Source organism: Mixophyes fleayi, chromosome 1 (genome assembly GCF_038048845.1).
Source record: "Mixophyes fleayi isolate aMixFle1 chromosome 1, aMixFle1.hap1, whole genome shotgun sequence".
NCBI lineage: Eukaryota > Metazoa > Chordata > Amphibia > Anura > Limnodynastidae > Mixophyes > Mixophyes fleayi.
The window spans coordinates 360,082,975-360,107,255 of NC_134402.1; the positions used below are offsets into that span (position 1 = coordinate 360,082,975).

Here is a 24,281-nt window from a genome sequence, read left to right on the forward strand (position 1 = left end):
TCCATCTTCTGTGCTGCAAAGAGGAATAACGCAGATATGCCATCTTAATTTCCAAGCCACCGAAATTATAAACTCAAAATGACAGCATTTATTTATGACTAATCAAAACCCAAAGAGTTTATACTTAATCACCGATACAATTAAGGGATTAGCCTCCTTTTCAGAGTTTATGGTAGCTCTGGCAATATTTTGGTGGTGAGATTTGGCTGGCGGATTAATTTTTCTTTTTATTGGCACCAAAAATATATAATCTACCTGGGATCAATACTCCCCTTGTATTACAAACTTTATACTTACAATGGTAAGCCAGTCATTCTCAAAATAGAAAAAAATAAGAAAAAAAGGAGCTCCACTCTTGTTTTAAATAAAAACTCTGAGTATATCCTAGATTGCGTCATCTGCCCAAACTACACAATCTGCCCTCAAAGTTATTACATTTTACATCACTGTCTGCAAGCTCTAATTTGTGTTCTTATTTCTAATACAGGGAACCGCAAAGACATACCTCTTAATTCACTGCACCCATTTGACCCTAACTATTGCACTCATCTCTAAATAGATGTAAAGATTATAATATTGGCAACCTACTTCGTACCATCACATGCAAAGCAGGAAAGCTAATTGTTCAATTATTATACTTCCTTTCTGGGAAATTTAAGACTTCAAGAAGGAAAATCAACACATTCCGTCACTCAATGGGCACAACTGGAACTCAATAAATTGAAAGACTTTTAAGAAGCTTCTTCATACAATAGAGCAGGGTCGAACTGGCCTGCCGGGGAGCCGGGGTATCCCCCATAGGCCCCGACCCTGAACGCTACCCTCTTCGATGGTGGGGGAGCGGGTAGTTTTATAAAAACAAAACCTCACGTGATTACGGTGCCGGCGCTCCTCCTCTCTGCTCCATTCGCACCGAATGTTGGGTGTGACGTCAACATGCCCGACGTTCAGTGAGGAGCGGCTCAGAGGAGTCGGCAAGAAGACAGAAGAGAAGAAAAGAAGGAAGCCGATAGAAAAGGTAAGTGAAGGAATAGAGCAAGGGGGAGCAAAGGCACCATGGCAGAGTGTGAAGGGGGGGGCCAAAGCAGCATGGCACAGGGTGAAGGGGGGGGGCAAAGCAGTATGACACAGGGTGATGAAGTGGGGAGCAAAAGCAGCATGGAGGGCACAGTGTGATGATAAGGGGGCACAGCATGGTGATGAAGGTAATATGTGTGCAATTGCACAGCGGGCTTGTTACAATGTAGTGTGTGTGTGTGTGTGTGTGTGTGTGTGTGTGTGTGTGTGTGTGTGTGTGTGTGTGTGTGTGTGTGGTAGGTGGTGGCTAATGGGTGCTATTTTGTTTGTGGGGTGATGGCGGGGCAATTTAATTTTACAGTGGGGACTATTAATTTAAGATGGGGTGGTTTGGGGGCTATTAATTGAATGTGGGCCTGAGTTTGAGGAGCACAAGGTTAATTTATTAAATGTGAATATGAATTATTTAATGGCAGTGACGATTGCGGGAAATAGGTATATTTATTATACGTAAAGCTATTAATTTATTGCTGGGGCTGTTTGGAGGGCGGAAAATAGGTTTATTTATTAAATGGGAATACTATTACTTCAATGTTGGGGCTGGAGGAAACCCTAAGTATTAATCGTGGGTCCTATTGATTTAACACCCAGGTTGGAATTTTCTAAATGTAACTATTTTTTTTCCCCACATAGGACCCCCAACATTTCAGGATCCAGACAAGCCGCAACTAAAGAAACCAGCAGCCACAGGTGGTGAAAGTGACAATAACAGGTAGGACAGTCTAACAAATGTTGTGATTCTAGTGGGACAATCCCGATTTTTGGTGACTGTTCTGCCCACTCTAAGGGGCAGGTCAAGACTGTGTACTCTTTATATACACACTGCTTTCTTTATATACTACACTATGGTGCTAGCAGCTGTCCTTCGTGGGCTGACCACTCCCCCTCTAGTGTCTGATCTCGCCTCTACGATTGCTGGCCACACCCCTTCTGGTGGGCCCCTAGCATTGCAGTCCCCCAGTGGGTCCTTCATGTCCCAGTCCGACACTTCAATGAAATCCTGGTGAAATTACTTTTTACCCCATCAAGAAGTTTCAGTTATGCAGGTGGTACACTATGCCCATTATTGTCCAACAAAACATTATCAACCCTCCAGCCTCACTCATACAGAGATTTGCCCCATGTAAGAATCTGACCAGAAATCAATTTTGAAGGGAGTGATTCAGGAATCAGAGTTAAAACATCATTTCTCTACATTCTGGACACCTTTCTTCTCCCAATAAAATTGCTTCCGGAAAGTAGCTACAAAGAAAGGATGTAAAAAATCCCCATCAGGCATCTCCCTCACAAAAAAAATGGCGCTTGATCAACTTCTCCTCAATTGAAGTGGATATCTTTCTTTGCTTATGGAAAACTGTGTCTATCCAACCTTTTTGGGAACACGTGGCACGTTATAGTAATAACATGTCATATATATACCCTTAAATGTAATATTGCCTCCTGGAGGGAGCATTTCATGATTATTCTTTATTTATATGGCGCCATAAGGTATCCGCAGCGCCATATGAAATACATTACAGACAAAATACCAGGTAAACCAGTACAGAATAAAATGAACATAACCAAGACTTCAATATTTCCAGACATAGCAAGTACAGTGGTGGAGAAGTAGAAGAAATGGTATTGAGACAGAAGGGAAGAGGGCCCTGCTCAAAGAGCTTACATACCAATGGGAGGAAATACAGTGAGCAGGCACGGGAGGAGTCAGTAGGGAGGATCAAGCATAGGAGGAGACAGGGAGGTATGAGGTGAGGAGAACAAGGAAGGAGAAGTTTAAGTGGATTGCTGGTAGGCTGTGAGGAACAGATAGGTTTTGAGAGCCCGTTTACAGGAGCTTAGATAAAGGGACAGACAGATGGAGGGAGGGAGGTCGTTCCAGTGGAGGGGGCAGCATGAGAGAAGTCTTGAATTCTGGCATGGGATGAGGTGATCAGTGCAGAGGAAAGGGATGGTCAGTGGCCGAACGCAGGGAATGTGCGGGAGTGTGGATGGAAAGAAGGTAAGAGATATAAGGGGCAGTGGAATGGGAGAGAGCCTTGTAAGTGACAATGAGGAGTTTAAAGAGGATTCTGTAGCGGAAAGGGAGCCAGTGTAAGGTACAGCAGAGAGGGGAGGCAGAGGTAGAGCAGCGTAAAAAGAAAGATAAGTCTCGCAGCCGCATTAAGAATAGAGCGAAGAGGGGCAAGATGGGAGTGGGGGAGGCCAGTGAGAAGGTTACAGAAATCGATGATGGCAGTATCCTGAGAGACGAAGGGCCAGATAGGGGCAATATTCTGTAGTTGGAAGAGAGACAGGATTGGGCAAGAGATGGAATGGGGGGGCCCAAAAGAGAATGTTAATTTTGAGAAAACGTGAAGACATCCAGGAGGAGATGGCGGAGAGGCAGTCGGAAACACGAGAGAGAGGGGAAGGGGTATCAGGAGAAGAGATGTAAAGTTGAAAGTCATGGGCGTAGAGATGGTACTGGACACCAAAGGAAGAGATGCGATCACCCAGGGAAGTAGTGTACAGTGAGAAAAGAAGAGGGTTGAGAACACAGCCCTGAGGGACTCCAACGGAAAGGGGGGAAGGGGGTGAGGATGAGTCAGGAGTGGAAACAGAGAACGAGCAGTTGACAAGATAATAGGTGAACCAAGTGAGGCTGAGAGAAAGAAGGGTCTGCAGAAGGAGGGGGTGGTCCATGGTGTCAAAGGCCGCCGAGAGGTCCAAGAGAATGAACAGGGAGTAATCACTAGATTTGCCCAAAAGGAGGTCATTTGTAACTTTGGCTAGGGCGGTTTCAATGGAGTGGAGGGGGCGGAAGCAAGATTGGAGGGGGTCAAGGAGGAAGTTAGCAGAGAGGTGACTTGAGAGGCGGTGGCAGACAATCCGTTCGAGTAGTTTGGAGCCAAAGGGGAGAAGTGATATGGGGCGGTAGTTAGCTAGAGAGGTGGGGTCAATTAGGTTTCTTGAGAATGGGGGAGATAAGGGTGTGTTTGAAAGGGGAGGGGACAATGCCAGTAGAGAGCGACAGATTGAAGAGGTGTGCAAGGTGAGACCAGGCAGTGTGGGAGAGGGAGTGAAGGAGGTGGGAGAGGATGGGTGACAGTTGGCAGGTAGAAGGGGGAGAAGAGAGAATTAGAGAGTGGACCTTACCACCCGAAGTGGGCCGGAAGGAGCACCAGAGTTGGTTATTGGAGGAAGATGGAGCGATGGTGGTGACTGGAGTATGAGACGAGGAGATGTCCAGTCTGATGGCCTCAATTTTGAAGAAAATCTATAAAAAAATATTTCCAACCTACAACACTTCTAGAACAGTGAAACTGTAGGATGGGGAGCAGTTATGATTGTTACCATAACAGTAAGGTTGCACAATCACATCCTTCTCTTACTGCGATAAGTGTGTATTATTCAAAAAGTATTCGGATGTATTGTATGTTACACACAACCCCTGCTTGAAGATAGCAGATGATAAATTAACACATGGGGCATTTCTAAAAAATATATATAAAAACAGATGCTAATAATGTGATAAATCACTGATGCTCAAAAAAAAGGTGCAACACTAACCTCCACAAATGTACAATAAAACAGTAACTAATAGAGACAGCACTAATGAACGGCCAGACCACAGTGTGCAACGCAAAAGATATTTTTCATTTGTTGAGACTATATAAAGATAAGTAAATGAGTCTATTGATGACTGAATCATGCGAGATAACGCAGTTAGGTTAAAATATATAAAACTCTCAAACAATACATCAATAACAGCCCATAATAAAATAAATCTTATATAAAATCTCTATTTCTCTCAGCACTACATTAAAGGGAAGCTAGAGACTACATGTCCTATGGTTTGTTTTGCAAAGTAACACACTTCAACAGTTTGACTTCATAACAAAAAATATGATTTACATATTCACAAGGGTCAGTTCAGTTGATTGAAACATAACTGTTCACACAAGCCACTATTGAAAGAAAAGCGAAAACTATGGCTACTAAGTTTCTTAATAGAGGATACCCTAAAAATCTAGTACAGAGAGCATTCTCTGAGGTCAGTACTTTGGAAAGAGATGCGTTGCTTATTTCAACTACGGTTAATAACAAGGTGGTGGAATAAAGGGACTTTCATAATCAGAGCTGTATTTTGGTTGTTTCCAATTCAATAGTCAATCCCAACACATAAAGCGAAATACAAATTATTGCAAAATATATTTTTATTCTAAAACAGGACCTGATTTTAAGACCTTAATTGCCTGAAAAACCTCTAGTGATCTTTAAGGTAAATAGTAATATTAGTCTTTTAAGCCATGGTTACCAACAAAACCCATGGAGTGTTTTCATTTGAATAAAGGAGCATATGTGCACATCGTCCTCTTACAAATAAGACAATCCCCACATTAACCAGGAAAAGCTTCAATATAGCTTCAAAGATAATAAGGTTGCTTCATGCCGATTGTAATTATCATGGTTTGAATTATTTAGATCATTCCACGCAGTCGCAACATAAGAGATAATTGATATCGATATCTTTAAACAGTTCATAACATGCTACTATAGTGGGTTATGTGTTTTTAGTATACAAACTATCCAGGTTGTCTAAAAATATATATATTCGTAAGAACGGACAAAATAATATCTGCATAGTGTACAGTTTAAAATTTCTTTGACTTTATATCTGAATTAGGTTTTCACAGATTTTCTAATCCGTAACATAGAAAAGATCTTTTAGGCTTAATAAATTGTAATTTGCTTGAATAACATTTTAAATATTTACAACAAACATATTAAAGTTATTATCTAACCTCTGATCTGATTATACCAAACACTTATATTAATTGCATATATCTCTCCTTTAGGTAAGAAACAAGGATACACAATTGTGGGTTTATGTATATAATAAGTTAGTCTACATAGATTAGTTGAAGCTGGTATTGATCATCTGTATGTACGGTTACATTTATATATATATATATATATATATATATATATATATATATATATATATATATATATATATACACATATATACATATATACACACACACACACACACTGATTTGGCCACTTATATCTTCACGAAATTCAAATTAATTAGTGCCCTGGAAGAAAGTGTAAGAATTATTCCACGGGACTCACCTTGTTTGCTAAGTGGATATTACCTCCTTTCTATGACATCATGCAGGATCTATGAGGATTGATTTAGAACACGCAAGTTCCTAAAGATTTGTTTACCAGTGTTATATAGTGTGTTTTGTTCGGTATCCTTTCATACATTTCAGGGACTGAAAGTGCTCCTTATGATCATTTCATTTTTAAGTAGTCAATCAGATCAAATATTTGATACTTTACAAGTCCTATGGTTTTAGAGGTCTCTAGCTTTGCTTTACTGTAATGTTTAATTTTATTGTGGATTGTTACTAATGTATTGTTTAGGAGATTAAAATAGATTTATATATTTTAAACTAACTCTAATTTGTCTCTCTCACACAATTCCAAAAATCAACAGACTAATTTATTTTTAATTTGATGAGACTATATAAAAGACTTTTATGTAAATTATATTGTTTTTTGGGTTACACAACTGTTTACTGGCAGTCTGTACTCTTTATTATTTTATTGCACCTATGGTACATTTCTACCCTATATATAGAGTTTTCAACTAAATCTACAAGGTGTCTTGCTCTTGTTCCTGTCACTCAATTATACGATGTAGGGAAAAAGTTCTTATCAATTCCCCTGGCGCTGTGTGCGCTGCAGACGGGGATGATCCAAGAGGGATGTGTGTAGGACTGTATCTCTAGAGACACCTCTACACATGCCTTTGTAATGCATTCTTGCCACTAAGAGTGCGCATGAGTAAGGAAGCCATTGGCAGGACTGAATTGGATTTTTTATTTTTTTTTAAACCGCACTGTCTGTAAGAAACACGCTTTGCGGGGTCCGCAATAAAATTACATTGAATGGTGTGAGGCCCACATGTCCATGCACCTATTAAAAGGGTCACCAAGTCAGTGATGGAAACTCAATGTTCAGCAACAACTTTAATCACATGTACATCATGTCTAATACAAACATCCAACTTCCGCTTCAAGTGTCTGCACTACCAAATAGAAATTGGGTCAAAAAAACAACAACTCACTTATGCAACAGAAGTCTCTTGGAGAGAGCGTTACACTCAGGCCACTTCTTCAGTTTCTTGTACATTGCCATGCATTTGTTTTCCCGGCTCTGCAGCTCACTGGTCAACTTCTCTGAGCAGCAACAAAACACAGAACAAAGAATCAAGAACATGTGTATCTGTATAATGTCGTATTTATCTGTGTGTACAATTCTTTGCATTAGGAAGACTAAGAAAAAATAAATGCCAACATATTAGGCGTACTTCTCGCATTTTGCGAGGTTTTTTTCTGCCAATTTGGTAGATTTAGACTAAAGAGGACAGATCTCTCACACAATATTTTTTACCCAAGTATTTATAGCGGCAAGTCACAATTCTGAACTTAAATTTTTTTTCATTTTTAAAAAAAATAAATTATATATATTTTCAGAAGGATAGGCACAGGCACATATTTTGTGTCATGAATTGGTGGTAATATCTCTCTCTCTCTATAATATATATATATATATATATATATATATATATATATATATATATATATATTATATATATATATATTATATATATATATATATATATATCCCTGAATAATGAACACATTTTAGGAAAAATCCTGGAAACCGGGGCTGGATATCTAATAAAGTAATGGTTAAGGATATTCATTATATTACAGCCAGGCCGCACTTTGACCAAGAGATCAGCAAACCTTCCTCTCTAGAATGCAGTGCAGGGGGTCATCTATCATTACCCCTTTATATAGTGGATACAAATGTATTGCTTAAAAGGCCCGGTGTCAGGTGAAGTTCTGCAATGTACTCCAGAAACATGTCAGATCAGCAGCCATGTAATTGTATGGTGGGAGTTTGTGGCAGAGCTTGGACAGCTTTTTTTAATTAGATAAGCTGCAATCGATGATGCAGACAATACACATGAGGCTGTCTGTGGCTGCAATTGTAACTAGTTTCTCTACTACCCTGTAGCGATTAGCTGCTACTCCAGCAGCCAATAGGCATTAGTCCATATAATGCAAATGACAACAGGTTCCTGAAAGTCAATCCAACCCTAGAAGTGAAATGTTATTCTGCCAAGGCTGCTACCATCTGGACCGGAACTGTAAGGGGAGAACAAAGTCTAACGCTCAGCATGACATCCCAAGATCACCGACAGCCCCACAGTTGACGTGTTGAATTAGACATTTCTCTAAAAATGTTATTAGCATTTAAATGGCTTGAGCATTGCATTCGGAGAAAATCATTGAGGATAGGTTACATGTAGTCATGTGTCTGATGTGTAACATTTCTTATCAGGCTACTTATGTTCGTGTAGGATCAAAGGGGAATGGTCAACACGGGCAGAGGTGCTTAATGAACAATATATTTTTCCCCACCTGTGCTTTGTCATGCGTCTATCTAAAGCACTTGTGTGCATGGTCAGAGATCATTGATCTGCATGAACATGCAATGGACTAAGTGTATCCGTCCCTCCTCCACTATATCAACATAAACCTGGAACAGAGGAAAGGGGGGAAAAAAAATGGCTGTATAGGCATAGCACAACAAAGGTGAATTAGAGAAGACAAATTATTTCTTACTTATGTAGAAAGGGAGAATGAATGAGAATTTATATGAATGAAGGCATAATGCCCCATTATATGAGAGTCAACAGTCCATAGAAAATCTGAGGGGCAGCGTATCAGAGGTAGGCAACTTGTGATTGGACTAGAGCTGTGGCTAAGCCAGTCACATCATCATTTCCGTCAAAGATGCCATATTGTCAAAGAGCCTGTGGCCTGATATAATATTTCTCAATATTAATCAGGGATTAATATAGGAGGGGAGAAATCTTCAAAGTATTAGAGAGGCAAAAGAAGAACAGTTCAGTTTTAAAGACCAGTATTGGTTAAAGACACACATACCTCCTAGTTTTCCTCTGATAACCTCCAAGGCCTCCTCATGTTTTCCCAAACGCTCTAAAATCATGTAGTACAGTTCAACCTGTTATGGAGAGTAGGCATATTATAACATTAGGTTTGCAGTTCCAACATTCTCATTGTTGACAGGAAAAATAGACTTCATATATGAAGACCAATAAAACGGCAGCTCTCCTTGTATCAAGGAGTACTTTTTTGCTAACTTGGGATTTATGGCACTTTATTGCATTGCTCCTACTACCTGGAGTTTGTGGGGAGTTTATGATCCCAGACATGCTTCCTAAAACAAATCAGCTCTGAGTGATTTCACCAGCTCTATGTTGATTACAAAATGTTCCCCCTCCCACTTTACATTAAATTCCTTGCTATAAATCTGATGGGAGACAGATGTCAATTAATATAAATAAACTTCACCCACAGAAGATAGGACACATTGAAGGAAATTTCAACTACTGAAGCAGGTTATTTCCTCCACATGTCGAGAGTAGGGGTGTACAGAAGTCACATAATGAAGATGTTCAAAAGTCCTTAAAATTGGAAAGCAGAAAAATGGCCACCTGTTGACCATAGCATATAGCACCTTCCTCCCAAAAGCCCATTCAAATTAGTGAATTTAAGTTTGGTGGGATTACTATGTGCTCACCTTACACACTTGACTGTTGCTATTCCCCTACCATGACCATGCAATAGGCTATTCAGGGACAGATAATAGCGGCTTTTATAGCAGGCAGGCATCATCAGATTATGTATGGCAAACTGGGTAGTCACTAGTTATTAGGAAGATGTAACCAATAATCCGGCCACAGTTGGCAAATTAATATCTCTGGCTACAATCCACTGCCCCAACTAAGCGAAGTGAAGTTACAACAGAATAAAGGGGGAACAAGAGAAACAAAATGACCTCAATGCGGTCCCTCCATGAACTAGAATACACTTCCAATAAGTGAAAAAAGGTGAATGTTCGATCTCTGCATGTAGGAGAAGCCATGGGACATTTCTATATACAATCATAGGTTTTGATTCTCCATTAACATTTTATATCCAACTGTTATATAATATGTACAGAGACCATAACACATTTCTGTGAAGTGTCCTTACCTCAGCCTCCGCTTCAATTTTGTCCTCCTTCACCATTTTTTCAACCATTCTTTCAGCCAGAGGCAAAAACATTGTTTTAGAAAGTTTTTCATCTTGAGCTGAAATAGACTATTTGTGACAAAATATTAAGAATGCTACAAAGGGAAGCCATCATAAGTGTGCAAGACTGTAAAATTTATATACACAAAGAATATCTGTGCGTGTCTAGCAAAATTAAAACATGAGGTATTAGCTCCACCACATACAATATGGGATATACCGAGCGCGGGATTATTGCCAAGCAGCTGGTACAATATATAATGTGGGATATACCGAACGAGGGCTTATTTTTCTCTGGTTTTGTTTCAAAATATTGCCTTTTTGTCATAGCAGCTGTCCATTAAGCCTATTTAAGGCACATTTGGGTGTGGCTCACAACCCAGCCCTTGCTAGATGTAAACCTCTATACCCGAGAGGTGAGTGCATCTGATTTTAACTGCATTTTAATGGTGTTTAAAGCATATAGGTCAGTGTAGAACCTGCATATAATGGAGGTGCCCTTGACGTTGGGATGCAGGCTTAAGTCTTTTGATCAAAATATGAACTAATACCTCATGTTTTCATTTTGCTAGACACACACAGATATACAGTGTGAAGGATAAGCGCTGACAACTGTCTTTTTGTTTTGTATACATATATGGGCATTTATATTGCCACGCAGCTGGTACCATATATAATGTGGGATATACCGAGCGCGGGCTTATTGCCAAGCAGCTGGTACCATATATAATGTGGGATATACAGAGCGTGGGCTTGTCTTTCTCTGGTTTTGACACAAGGAATATATCAGATTTTTTTTTCTATAATTACACTTTTCAGGGTGGTAGAGACTGTATTAACTAAATAAATCACTGTTGCCATTTGTGAAGAGATCTAGCTGCAAAAAACTTCAAATGAGTGTTACAAATTTGTTTATATTTTACTTATTTAATTAAGGTAGCCATATTATTGGATAAAACAATAATTCATGATAATGCAGCAAATGCATTTACCACCACTGTTTCCTAGTGAATAAGCTGTATTCTCATGAATACAGCCCACAATCTGTCTGCCGCCACAGTAAGGTAGAAGACTGGTGCACTGCGAGAGGCAATCCTGCAACTAACGTAGGTAAAATAATGTTTTGGACAGCACAAAGATATTATTTTTGTCGAAAATTACAGGAGTCCAAGTGTACAGTGTAGAGTAGTGATGGACAAACAGATATATATCATGGGCTACATATCCGGCCCTCCAAACTTCAAAAGGGCCGCACAATACTCAATTTCAATGGCAAAAAAAAACAGCCCCAAAACATTACTCATCCCAAAATGCCCCTCACTTGCCACTCAGATCTTTAATTTTCTTCAAAACAGTCCCACATGCCCTCACACTACCACTTACCACAACAGGCTCACATAAGCACTCAGATCACACATGTACTTCAACACATACACCTTAGCCCTCCCCTCACGCACCCATTTATTACAAAGCAGAGAATACGTCAGATTGAGTGCACAGAGCAGGAGCCTGTAGGTGAAGTCCAGGCCATTGACTACTACTGGTGTAGATCTTTGAGAAGTCTGCTGAGCTCACAGTAGCTACAACCTGCCTTTTACGACAGACTGTCCATACTTTTTAAAAATATTACAAAATCAGCACAATATTTTAAGGCTTAAATAGTTGCAATACAATATTTACATTAAAGCATGGAATACTCACTTCATGAGGTAGCATTGCCAGCAGGGGCATACAGAATATTTTACTTTATAAAACTGACCTCTTGTAATTAAAACTTCAATACAGACCATAACCAACACTACATTACACAAGTTGTATTAATTTCTCACCTGCATGATCAAACTCATCACGGACCAGAAATAATAAGGATTTTTGGGAACAATTTTGTACAGTGCCATTCCAGCCTGCAATACAAGATAAGATAATACCTTGAACCTTACTATGTAACAGTGTAACTATATGGTTATGAAACAAGATGCAACCCATTGTAAGTTCTAACTCTGCCAATTCAGAGGCAGACCAAACAAAATGACAACAACGTGTGGTTATAAAAACACATGGAAGTGGACGTCATTGAATGTGAATATCTAGAGAAACTGTCTTAGAATAAAAAAAGCATGTTTAAGGATTGACAGGAAAAAGATTAAATGCCAAACTTCAGTTATTCAAACAGTAAAAAGCATATTACACATTTATAAATATATGTAAGCATTTTATAGCTCAACCGACCTTAGAGGAACTAGTCAATACATTTAAACATTGCTGGATTAATAAAAGTTGCATACCAAAAGCCTGGATACAATACCAGTTTCTAGAAACCAAAAAATTAAAAATCACAGGACCACAGAAAAACAAACAAAATGGTATTAAAGAAAAATACTACTTAAAAACCATTTATAAATAACATCTCCCCCTCCAAACAGCAGATCCCGAGGTCCCATGTTGCAGTTTGGAATAACCCTACACCATCGGCATAGCCACAGCTTTTATCTCCTGCTTTGCCAAACGTGGAAAGTTTAAAGTGAAATTGTGCTGTATCACTTTGTGACACAGGTACCACATGGACATAGCTGCAGTTCTGCACAAGTGGTGTCATTGTGAAATTACCTACATGCAACCTCAATCCTCTGCTACTTCTTGTTGCCAACTAAGGGAGATGCAGTGCTAGCATGGTTGGCCTGGGGGTCAAGGGAACTTCTTTTTAAAAAAAATAATTGAGGAATTATCCTTTAATACAGTTTTGATAGAAGAGTCCTTTTGGAACAACTTGTAGTAGTATCTTCAATAATTATTTAAGAAAAGGTCACAAATGTTTTAATTAAATAGTATCAACCTGCTTTAAGTGTTACACAAATAAAATTTTAAAAGGATTTTTTTTATTTTCATCAAATGGTTATCATGGTCCACTGTCTTTCTACAAGACCCTTGCCTAGCAGATCCGTGTCTCTAGGTCATATTTCACTTAAAGTCTACCTCTGGCTGCATAGGATATAGCAAGCTATTAACTAATTACTGATAATTGGTATTCATATTGTATACAACAAACTGAACAGGGATAAGCTAGTTAGGGATAAATCCACCTAAAACTGAAATGCTAGGAGTTATCACAGAATGTTACGGAACTGGGGCCCGATGTACCAACTGATTTGGCAGGTTGCCTATATCCGTCACATATCAGAGATGCTCTTCTCCTGCTGCTGATAGTATATTGTCAATCAACAACACAATGCCCATAAGACAGAAATACCAGCACCAGCAGGAGTGAGGACACCTTCATGAGAACACGGCACAACATTGGGGGACTGGCCGAATCAGAAATTAGCTACCCGGGAAACAATATTCTGTGTCTGGGTGTAGCTTATGGATTTCACCCAAATTCAAATATATAAACAATGATAATGTTGTTACCGTGCCCATGTAAAGCTGTATTTATTTAGAGTTTGCACCCAGAACCTCCATTCCTAACTATGACTAAAGTACAACTCCCATACCTGCTGCATTTTCTTGTATTCCCCCACTCTGGCATAAGCCATAAAGAGATGAGAATGATACTCTTCACTGCTCGGGACTTTTCTTACAGCCGCCTCATATAGTTTAGTGACCAATTCCGCTAAAGGAAGAAAAATAAAAGACGTTTAGACAGTAATGAACAAGTACAGCTCAGCTATAGAAACCAGAACTGCCACAATTCGGAAGAAGACAGTAAGTAAATCATCATCATGCTCAGACTAGCTGAAGAGAGATATCGTCCATCTATTAAAAAAGGAAAAAAAACTCTATAGAGCGGCCTGTTTCAAACGTGGCCACTAGATCGCTACAAAAGTCCAATGTACCAGTCTCAGCATTATGAAGACGCAGCCTAATCTAGTATACAAAATCGCTCTCCGTACATGCATACACAGGCCCTTCTGTTGTGGTCTATTGTGTTACTGTCTAAAAGTTTAACGCCAGCAATAATTTTGCTACTGCCGGCTGCTTAGTACATTACTACTATGTGACTCAAATCATACTACTAAGCATTGGACAGCAGCAAATCATTGCTCCTGTCCACTATTTACAATATAGCCACTTGTTTCAATTTATACAATTAGCTTTGTATGCCTCACACCTTTTAGATATTTCTAGGCTATATGCATTTATTCAGATTGTATTTTAGTATTTATTTTTATTTCTGGTATATTAATAAATTAGGAATTTTATTTTTCGTTTTGTTACTTACAATTTATATTTTTACATTATATGTTAGTAATTTAATACTAGTATTATATCTAAACATCTCTATCTATATGTATCCAATACAAATCACTAGCTACAGCAATGCTTTTTTTCCTTTGTTTCCCAATGAGGCTGGACGTGGCCTCTACAGGGAGCAACGGCCTTGTCTACTGGACGCCAGCGTGAACAGTGGTCTCTATTCTGTTCCCGATACTGTGGTATAGATTATATTTCAGTGCCCAATAACACAGTCCATTTATTTTAATGGATCTTGGTAGAATTCTTTATCCATTATTACATGTAGCATTCACAAATGTTAGACACTTTGGAAAAAGCATGTCCCAAACAGTAGATTCTATATACTTTAAAATTATATGAATAGTTAGTATAGTGCAGGGGTAGGCAACCTGCGGCTCTCCAGGTGTTTGTGAAACTACAAGTCCCAGCATGCTTTGCCAGTAGATAATCAGCAGATAGGTGGCAAGGCATGCTGGGATTTGTAGTTTCACACCTGGAGAGCCGCAGGTTGCATACCCCTGGTATAGTGTGACACCAGCCAGTACAAGTAGCACTGGGACCCTAACTCTGCCTTTACAGCTCAGTGGCTTGACTTGCTCCTTAATGAGGATGACGACACCAGGAGCACAGAGATGATTCTTAAATGTAATTTAGCATATTTTAGGTATGGTGAATCACTTATGGCAAGACCCCTTCAAAAAAACCTTCTAAATCCCAAACATTGTGATCATTATTAATATCCTCATATTTAATTTGAAAGGCTCCACAAAGAGTCGGCAGCACCGTACAAAGTACAATTATTAATTTCAATTATGTTATTCTTGATTATTGAATACTGGACCTTTGAATGTAATTTTATTTCACAACAAAAATTTACATATTGTACTCAAGGTTAGTTTTTGCTGATTTAACATGTATACTTCAGCCACTAACCGCTTTCAACTTATGCAATACAACGAAGTGTACCCTGAGGTTTTCAGAATGTTTTTACTTGAGAACCATATGCCTGCCAAACAACGTGAAACCATGCAGCAGATTCGATCACAGTAACCAAATGTACACACAATTAAAGAGCACATAACAACACATACATGTGTGAATGATTAAAAAAAAAAAATCACATTTATTTTGGTTCAAATTGTATGTTAGTTCTAGTGAACCTTTAATGAAACACAAACATGAACCTTCTATACAAAAAAAAAATGCTAAATTAAAAGACAGTCTACTTAATACTAACACTACCTAGCTAACTGCATAAAACCATAATTGTTATTACAAGTAAAAGCAGCCTTATCTGTTGTCGTTACTGAAAGATACACACACCCTCAATCTGAATAAAAGCAGCTGTCCTGAATACTGTACCTCTTGGTTAGCTGGGCTAAACTGTTCGTACTGCTGTAGACAAGATTGCCCCTTATCTAAAAATGAGGGGAAACAGTATAGCTGGCATCTATGGCAGTGAACACTAAGGGGAGGTGGTACTGAAAGCAAAGGCATCTGGTTGTCAAATATCCAACATAACACTAGCATACCAAAGCATACACTAGGACACTATTGTATTAAATAGAAAGTGTAAAATATGCTGATCCTTAAAATACATATACTTCTATATGTTCTTACGTCGGTGCATTTCCCTGTACAGAATGGTGAGTGCTTGCAAGGAGTTGTCATCAGTAGGCTCCAGAGCGGCTACCTCTTGGGCGAGTACGAATGCTTCATCTTGCTTCCCAGTTCGCTGTAACCCAATGGCTTTGAGCACCTGAGACACACATAGCGAGCGAAAGGTTCACTAACTGTAACATCTACAACTGAACTAAAACAAACTAATGCTGTTCTAGAGATACAAAATGAATCACTGTGTCCATAATGCAGTTAAAAAAAATAGAATAAAAATAGTTATTTATGTACATTTATTTGTGTGTACCTTGGCGCAGTGCAGGTCTTTATGTTTTTTCAGCAGTTTCTCAGCCTGCTGGATGGCCATCTTGTTGTTCCCATTGTCCAGGTAATCTAGAACACAAAGAAAGAACACCATTATTCATCTTACTGGTACATACTATTAAAGTTGCTCATCTAGCACATAATTATTTCATGCATGCTAAAGAACCACAAATATACCTTAAAATGCAACCATGCCCTTAATAATTAGATGGATGGATCAACTCTATTTCATGTAGAGGCAACAATGAAATCACAAACTCCAAGCATTAGTTACACAGGGGCATCACATCTGGACCTTGCTCTTCCACTGAGCCTTCCCTCCATTACCTTTCAGCTGCCTCATAATCAAACAAGTTACAACCTCCCACAATACCAACATACTACTCCTATGTGTAACTGTGAACATTCAAAGCAGCCAACAAATGGACATATAGAAAATGTGGATTGATAAGAAAAAGATGCTCTGGCCCTACTTAGACGCACCCTGTGGCTGGATCACGCAGATTAGATGTACATAAGAAATATTTAGCATTTTAAAAGGTTAATTAGCTAAATGAATTACAACTGCATTCTCCAACTTGAAGGATAACGATTCTGGTTCTGTGTTAAAGAAACAGCAGAGCTCTGGAAAAAAACAGTTCTTTAGTGCTCTTCCCTCCATTTTCAATGTTTAGAAAACCATGTTACGAAACACTTCTTTCACAATAATTGTGTTCAATAGAGCACTATACTGATAATGCAGGGTGCTCAGGAAATAATTATTTCCCTATGTTCCTCTACCATTTGAGAGATATTAAATATGTCAATGAAGTTTATATTAATGTAGGGTGTCTGACAACTAAAAAACTGCACACTTTTGTAGCGCACACATTTTAAATAATACCCCTTTGTTTTCCTTAGGGGAAACAAGCACCAATGCAAATTTATTGGCGAACATACAAAATAAAGCAGTGAGGCACTTCAGGGGCCGCATAGTATGACCCTCTAACCTTCTAAACGGCCGCACATTAACACAAATCTCTGTATTAAATTAAAACAATGCATTCATTCAAAGAAATACACCTATCTGTAACATAACATAACAGTGGACATCTTAAACAAGTGTTACAAGCTATAAATAAAAAACCAAATATGACAATAAAGCTGGGGCTGTCTAAGAAAGCCCGGAAGGCCATCTGTTGCCCATCACTACTTTAAAGGCTTGTGTCACACTTAACATGTACACTGTTGTACAGATTCAGAATATATCCCCCAATTCATAAGATCATTTGCAAATCGTTACAATTTTTTTTGTTTTCTTCTAGTTGTTATAGTCTTTCTGTCGAGCGATAGTAGTCCAGGCCCCCTAGTCATTAACGACTCTCTACAAGATAAGGCTCAGCATCAGGCATGTTTACCCATCAATGACAGCCTTCCCTAGTAAACAGTATATTATGAATTGCTGATTCCAGTCATTTCCAATAGGTGGTGCACCCCTGAATACAGTATCATCATGAACAACCAAGAATGAAACAGGGGGGGGGGGGAGTGTATTCCTATAGAGGGCACTCAAGAGCTTCTTTACGTAGAATGAAAATCTTTAGTGATATACATTAAAATAAGAAAATAAAAAATAGCTACTTTGCACTGCAGGCAAAATATGTAAAAACAAAAGTGATTTGTGATTACTTAAATAAAAATAAGTGAAGTTAAAAAAGATGAAATATGAACTTTTGGTCTCTTGTCTTCTTATTTATAAATATTAATTATTTAAAAATAAATTATAGACACCATAGAAGATCGCAGCAGTAATGCCGATAGTAAGGGGTATAAGGAATATATTCTTGTTTAGATCTCTCACATATAATCTCAGAAGAAATTATTTTTGTCATTGGGGATCTCATTATTATATTCCCTTTAGTGACCTGTTATTCAGTCATGTGGAGTTCAAGTGCAATTCATTATATTGTGGTGTTTACTGCTTGTCACTATTCATATATCGTAGTACCCATTTATATAGTTTAGACTCCTTAATTCACTAAACCAGAATATGTCAGGCACTCCCAACCAAAGTTATTATTTACTTTTGGGGCAGTACAGTGGTCTAGTGGTTAGCACTTCTGCCTCACAGCACTGGGGTCATGAGTTCAATTCCCGACCATGGCCTTATCTGTGTGGAGTTTGTATGTTCTCCCTGTCTTTGCGTGGGTTTCCTCCGGGTGCTCCGGTTTTCTCCCACAGTCCAAAAAACATACTGGTAGGTTTGGCTGCTATCTAAATTGACCCGTGTGTGTTGTGTGTGTGTGTGTGTGTGTGTGAATTTAGACTGTAAGCTCCAAGGACTGATGTAAATGAGTTCTCTGTACAGCGCTGTGGAATTAGTGGCGCTATATAAATAACTAATAGTTTTCTGCAACAATGTTGCACATCTAAGCAAAAACAGAAAATTTGTAGAGTTACAATGATCCTGATAAGTTTAAAAGTTGCTTTCCAACCACAAGACCGAATAAAGAAATTGCTGATCTTTAGGTCTTGCACCCCATTTCATTAATTACATGCATTTTACCAGCAATTTCTAACACTATTAAGACACATGTACACAGGCATTGTTACTAGTTTTCCAGGTTTAGGAAATTCATTATTTTCTATCCACCTGGGTTTACTATAGAGATAAACACATTTTGGAATTCTAGAGACAGCTCCAAACACTAGTGAAAACTATGAATAGTGTTTTCACGAATATCAAAAATACTGCAGACGTCAGCCTTAAGGAGAATATTAATTGTTCAACCTTGTAAGCTTTCAGAAAAAGAATTCCCAATCACCTGAATTTCTGTCACAGTACAGGCAAAACTCAATTCTAAGCAAAATACCTCACTCGTCTATTATATGCGCAAAATGCAGGAGGTGCATGTAAAAATGAGAGTAAACAAGCGCTATTTCCATGCGTAAGGAGCATCATGGGTCCCAGAATTGAACTGTCCCCTGGCCTATGATGCATATAATAGACGAGAGGCACTTACAGTCCTTGAAAAAGTATGACTAAATCAGACTACTTTATTATCCCCCATACAGATCCATTTAAGTATTGTGGCCATTTACATATCCTTTTCATCTGATTACAACATATTTCTTCTACCACATCCACTTGTGACATGTAACTGTGTAAGTGCTGAAGTGGATATTGTAATACGACACAACTGGATGGACGTGGGCTAGCAACATACCGCTACAGCTGTAACTATTGTTTACCAATCCTTTTACTAATCCTCTGCTGCTAATTAACAGTTGGAGCACAAATTTGTCTGCGTCTCAGATCTAACATTTATGTGGATTTTGGCTATACGCTTTATTCAACGATCTGTTTTGATTTTGCCACTTACGTTTGGAGATTGCCCCAGTTACATTTTGCATTCCTATTAACTCTGGATGCCAAGTGGGGTGATTATAACCCTGTTATTGGAAACTGCTAATTCATTTATTCGTTATATTTGGACTTTAGTCTTATCCTCTGTGATTATTGAATGCTGTTTAGAGCGATTCTCTTTCTATAACGGAGCTAGAGTTTAAGACCTGTTTGAATTGATTTCAATTTGTGTTGCTTTTATTCATTGGTACTAATTTTTGTTTTCTCTGGTTGAACTCAATCATTTATTATGAATTAACTTCACATTCATTTTCATCTTTACTTTTATTTCTATTTTTCTATGTATTTCAGTCCTATTAAAGTGTATGTATATATGAACCATTTCATTCTATTTTTCAGCCCTAGTATGTGTATTAATACTGATATCCTATTAAGATATTTATCAATTTTGATGTGATCATATATTTATACATTTTTATATATTTTTTAATATATATTTTAGGTATTTCTTTCTATCATTCTAGTATTAACTCTTTTTGGTCAGCGCTGTATATTATTTTAAGTGAAGCACTTGCCTCAGAATTGAACCTCCCTCAATACGTCAGACAAAGAAATAAGTCATAATAGGTTCACTACACTATGTACAGTTTGATATTTAAAATGCCAGTATCATCACATAGGATCAGCCTGCAAACAGAGGGCAACACTTACAAAAGATTGAAAATGTAAACATACATATACACAATGGAAAAGGGGACTGGTATACGATGCCATGTCATACTGCCATTTTTCTGACGGTAAAACTAATTATATATATATATATATATATATATATATATATATATATATATATATATATATATATATATATACACACACACACACACACACACACACATACATATACACACACACATACATACAAACACATTTGTATATCACTACAGTCCTCATACATGTCATTCCTTGAAACGCCAGTTTCAAGTGCTTATTTGTATAGATATTAGTCTTCCGTAAGGTGGCCAAATGGCTGGATTCCTGTCCGCTTTGGCTATGCACGTACTTATGTTTATCCAAGACATGCAATATCGAGTGATTTCAGTGTATTTCTTTCTGGTAAAATACTTTATAACTAAAAATGGAAAAAAATTACTTGACACTGACAATAAAGGGCCATAACTGACCGTGCGTCATTTGGTTGGCCACATAATGTTGACCATCTGAAAGGCTGTAAGTCCTCAGGGCTCCCCAACAGTGCAGGTTTTCCATATCTCCTTGCTGGAGCACAGGTGTATTCATTACTGACTGACACATTGTAACAGATCCACAGGTGGTACTAATTATGTCACATGTGATCCGGAAAACCTGCACTGTTAGGGGGCCCTGAGGACTGGGTTTGGGAAACCCTGCTGTAAGGTATACAGCTGCAGTTAACCATCTGAAAAGTCCCAATGGCCAGTCTTTTTGAGAATGTACACGCTGCTGCCAAATAAAGGTAAATGCGCCTAAAAAAATGCAGCCATATTAGACCTAAATGTTTGAAAATGTGGTCTAATTGGCAGCCAACATAGCATGTATGGGCACCTTAACTCTTTCTTCCACCATACTACCACACATTGCTCAAAATGGCAATAATGCAGTAAACACAAATGTATATGTGTAGGATTATTTAAGGAAACATCTTTAAGCACGCTGTAGTAAATAACTTCTGAGGTCACAGCTGTCAGTCACACCATCATTCTGCTAATGCAGAGAATTTGATTACTCTGCTAAGAGTAAGGGGGAGGAGCTAAAACCAAAATAGCTAGTGCATGTGGGAGGAACATACTGTCCCAAAATAACCAGTGGGGGTAGCTATACCACAATACCAAGGATGGAGATAGGATTTAGGGTAACTAATTAGAGGATATAAAGGAGGAACAGGTGATAGCAGCCAGAAGTAAAAGAATGTAAAAAAATAATAGTAATAATTTGAGAACACAAATTTAAATGTGCCTAAACATATCTATTACAAGTATCTCTCGGGTAGCCATGGAATATATACACCACAAATAAAGGAGAATTCTTTCATCTAACACCATGTTTCCGAACTTCAGTCCTCAGGTACCCCTAACAGCGCAGGTTTTTCATATCTCCTTGCTGGAGCACAGGTGTATTCATTACTGACTGACACATTGTGAAAGATCCACAAGTGGTATAATTATTTCACTTGTGACCTGGAAAATCTGCACTGTTAGGGGTCCCTGAGGACTGGAGCTGGGAAACACTGATTCTACCCTAAGAAATGCTGCTCCCAACTGTTGTTATAACCTTAACATTTAACATAACCCTGCAGACAAATTTCTGCACATAACATAATCAGCCAAAATAGTCTTGCAAACACCATTGAAATTTGCAAAAAACAAAAGTGTCACATACATATACACACACCCAGAAATATATATCACAATCTAGGATAGTATTGTGTAACTAAGTGGTACAAGCCCCTATATTTTCTATACATACTGCTCATGAACCTTAAACATTTGTAAAGCATATTAGTAATAAAAATAAATTGCTTAGGTCGATCTTTTGCTCAATTATAATAGTAGCAAAAGTTAATTCTGTCATTGTTGTACAATGGAAAGAATTGTCCAATCACGCTAATGTAGTTAATGTGCAATAAATATTTTAGTTATTGGGAAGCAAGTGCATGAAAGTTTAATTGCTACATAGGGTCACATTTCCATAGATACACTCCCACCGATTCCCAAGAGTAGCTGTGTGTCTATTTATAACAATGTTCACCCTATATAGTATTATGTATTTTCACACATTGGGGTAACTAAAAACACCTTTAGGCAAAATCTGAGACAGCAGCGCTCAGGCAATTATTTCCAATACCCATTATTATCCTCTTATTTATAAGGCGCCACAGCGCCACACATGACATATACAGAAAGCAGTGATCCATAACATATAACATGACACATGAACAAAATATGAAGACCAGACATAAAAATACAGGTAATATAGATAACATAAGAGGGACAGTGAGTGAGAGTGATAATAGTAATCAGCAGGAAATAGGCCTAAGCTTAAGAAAACAGGGCTAGGGAAGCAGGCCAAGAGGTACAGAGGGTGATGGAATATTAGAAGGAGAACACAAGGATAGAGGGCCCTGCTCATGAGAGTTTACATCCTAAAGGAGATACAAATAGGGTGGTATCGACTGGTGGAATGAGGTATGACTCCTTATCACAAATGATGATAGATTATTACATGAATCCATCACTCTTTTGCTAAACAAAAGTTTTTCCTTATATTACCTTTTAATCTTTTTCCCTCCAAACGCATTTCCTTATTCTAGAAATTCTCTTATTGAAAAGAATACGGCCATCCTGAACTATTAATATATTTACGTTTCTATCACTTCCTTCTGTCCTCTAAGCAGTACAATATTTAACATGTAGTCTCTCTTGATAATTTTTGTTATATAGCACATGGACCATTTTAGAAGCCCTTCACTGATCGGTTTGTAATTTTTTTTTGTCCTTTTGATGATATGGCCTCTAGAATTGTACACAGTATTCCAGGTGCGGGAACTGCGTTTTGTCACTTCCTCCATGCTCCCTTACCCACTTAAAAGGATCTATGGGAATTCAATTCCCCCCGAAGTACCGCCGCGTTAAAGATATCACCGTTATTAGGGTAATATTAACCAGGCTTTCTGCTCGCAGCTCAGGGAGCTGCGAGCAAAAAGACGCCGTTAAAACTACCGTAATAACGGTAATTACGTGCACTATTACCATAATAACAGTAAATATGCGCAGGCCGCGTTACTTTTAACAGTAATGCGGACAATTAAATCCCCCGCCCCTATAAGTCATGCTTCCATGACAATGGCGAGAGACTGGGAAGGAGATTTCTGCAGGGAGCAGTGTATTTGGCAGGAGACAGCAAATGTTCTGACTAGGCATTTTGTGTATATTTGTAGTTGCAGCTATGACACGTGTTGTACTACTGTTCGTTTACAAAAAAAATAGCTTCTGTAATCTATATCTGTAATTTACATCCCCTCCAAAAACTGACACGCACCCTCTGATCTTATGCCACCACTTCACTAGGGTCACATACACTTTTTTTTTTTGGTACTAAAATTGGGTCACCATAATATATGCACCCCATAATAATATGAATACCGAGTATGATTATAATGTAAATCTTTATATCTACTGGAGTATTGTAATTAAAATGCACTTACACGACCAAGGGAAAAAAGATAGCAAGAATAGGACTCAATATGTAAAATAATTGGAATTATAATGTGCAAAAAAAAAAAAAAAACTTTAAAATTTGAGACTGTCCCTGGAAATTAGGGATGGTTGGCAAACAGCCCCACCCATATCACAGCTACTACCCAAGAGGTTTGTCACACCCACCAGCCACACCCATTTCATCACAAATGACTGACATAAGGAGGGTCAATGTTACATCATAGTAATAACTTAAGAAACATTTCCGGCCACCAAACATCA

General features: G+C 38.2%; 1 protein-coding gene across 2 annotated transcripts in view; it reads right to left on the reverse strand.

The window, feature by feature from the left end:
* Positions 1-24,281, reverse strand: part of NAA25 (N-alpha-acetyltransferase 25, NatB auxiliary subunit) — a 57,864-nt gene that overhangs the window by 29,696 nt on the left and 3,887 nt on the right. Inside the window, exons 1-8 of one of the 2 annotated variants that reach the window (XM_075178488.1) lie at positions 16,596-16,614; positions 16,402-16,487; positions 16,098-16,236; positions 13,736-13,854; positions 12,074-12,148; positions 10,206-10,313; positions 9,093-9,171; positions 7,199-7,310 (exon numbers count right to left, since the gene is read on the reverse strand). In XM_075178488.1, the coding sequence (XP_075034589.1) occupies positions 7,199-7,310; positions 9,093-9,171; positions 10,206-10,313; positions 12,074-12,148; positions 13,736-13,854; positions 16,098-16,236; positions 16,402-16,461 (692 nt within the window). In that variant the 5' untranslated portion in view covers positions 16,462-16,487; positions 16,596-16,614. Of the gene's footprint in view, positions 1-7,198; positions 7,311-9,092; positions 9,172-10,205; positions 10,314-12,073; positions 12,149-13,735; positions 13,855-16,097; positions 16,237-16,401; positions 16,488-16,595; positions 16,615-24,281 lie in introns of those variants that run through there. The other variant, XM_075178487.1, reaches the window with a different exon arrangement.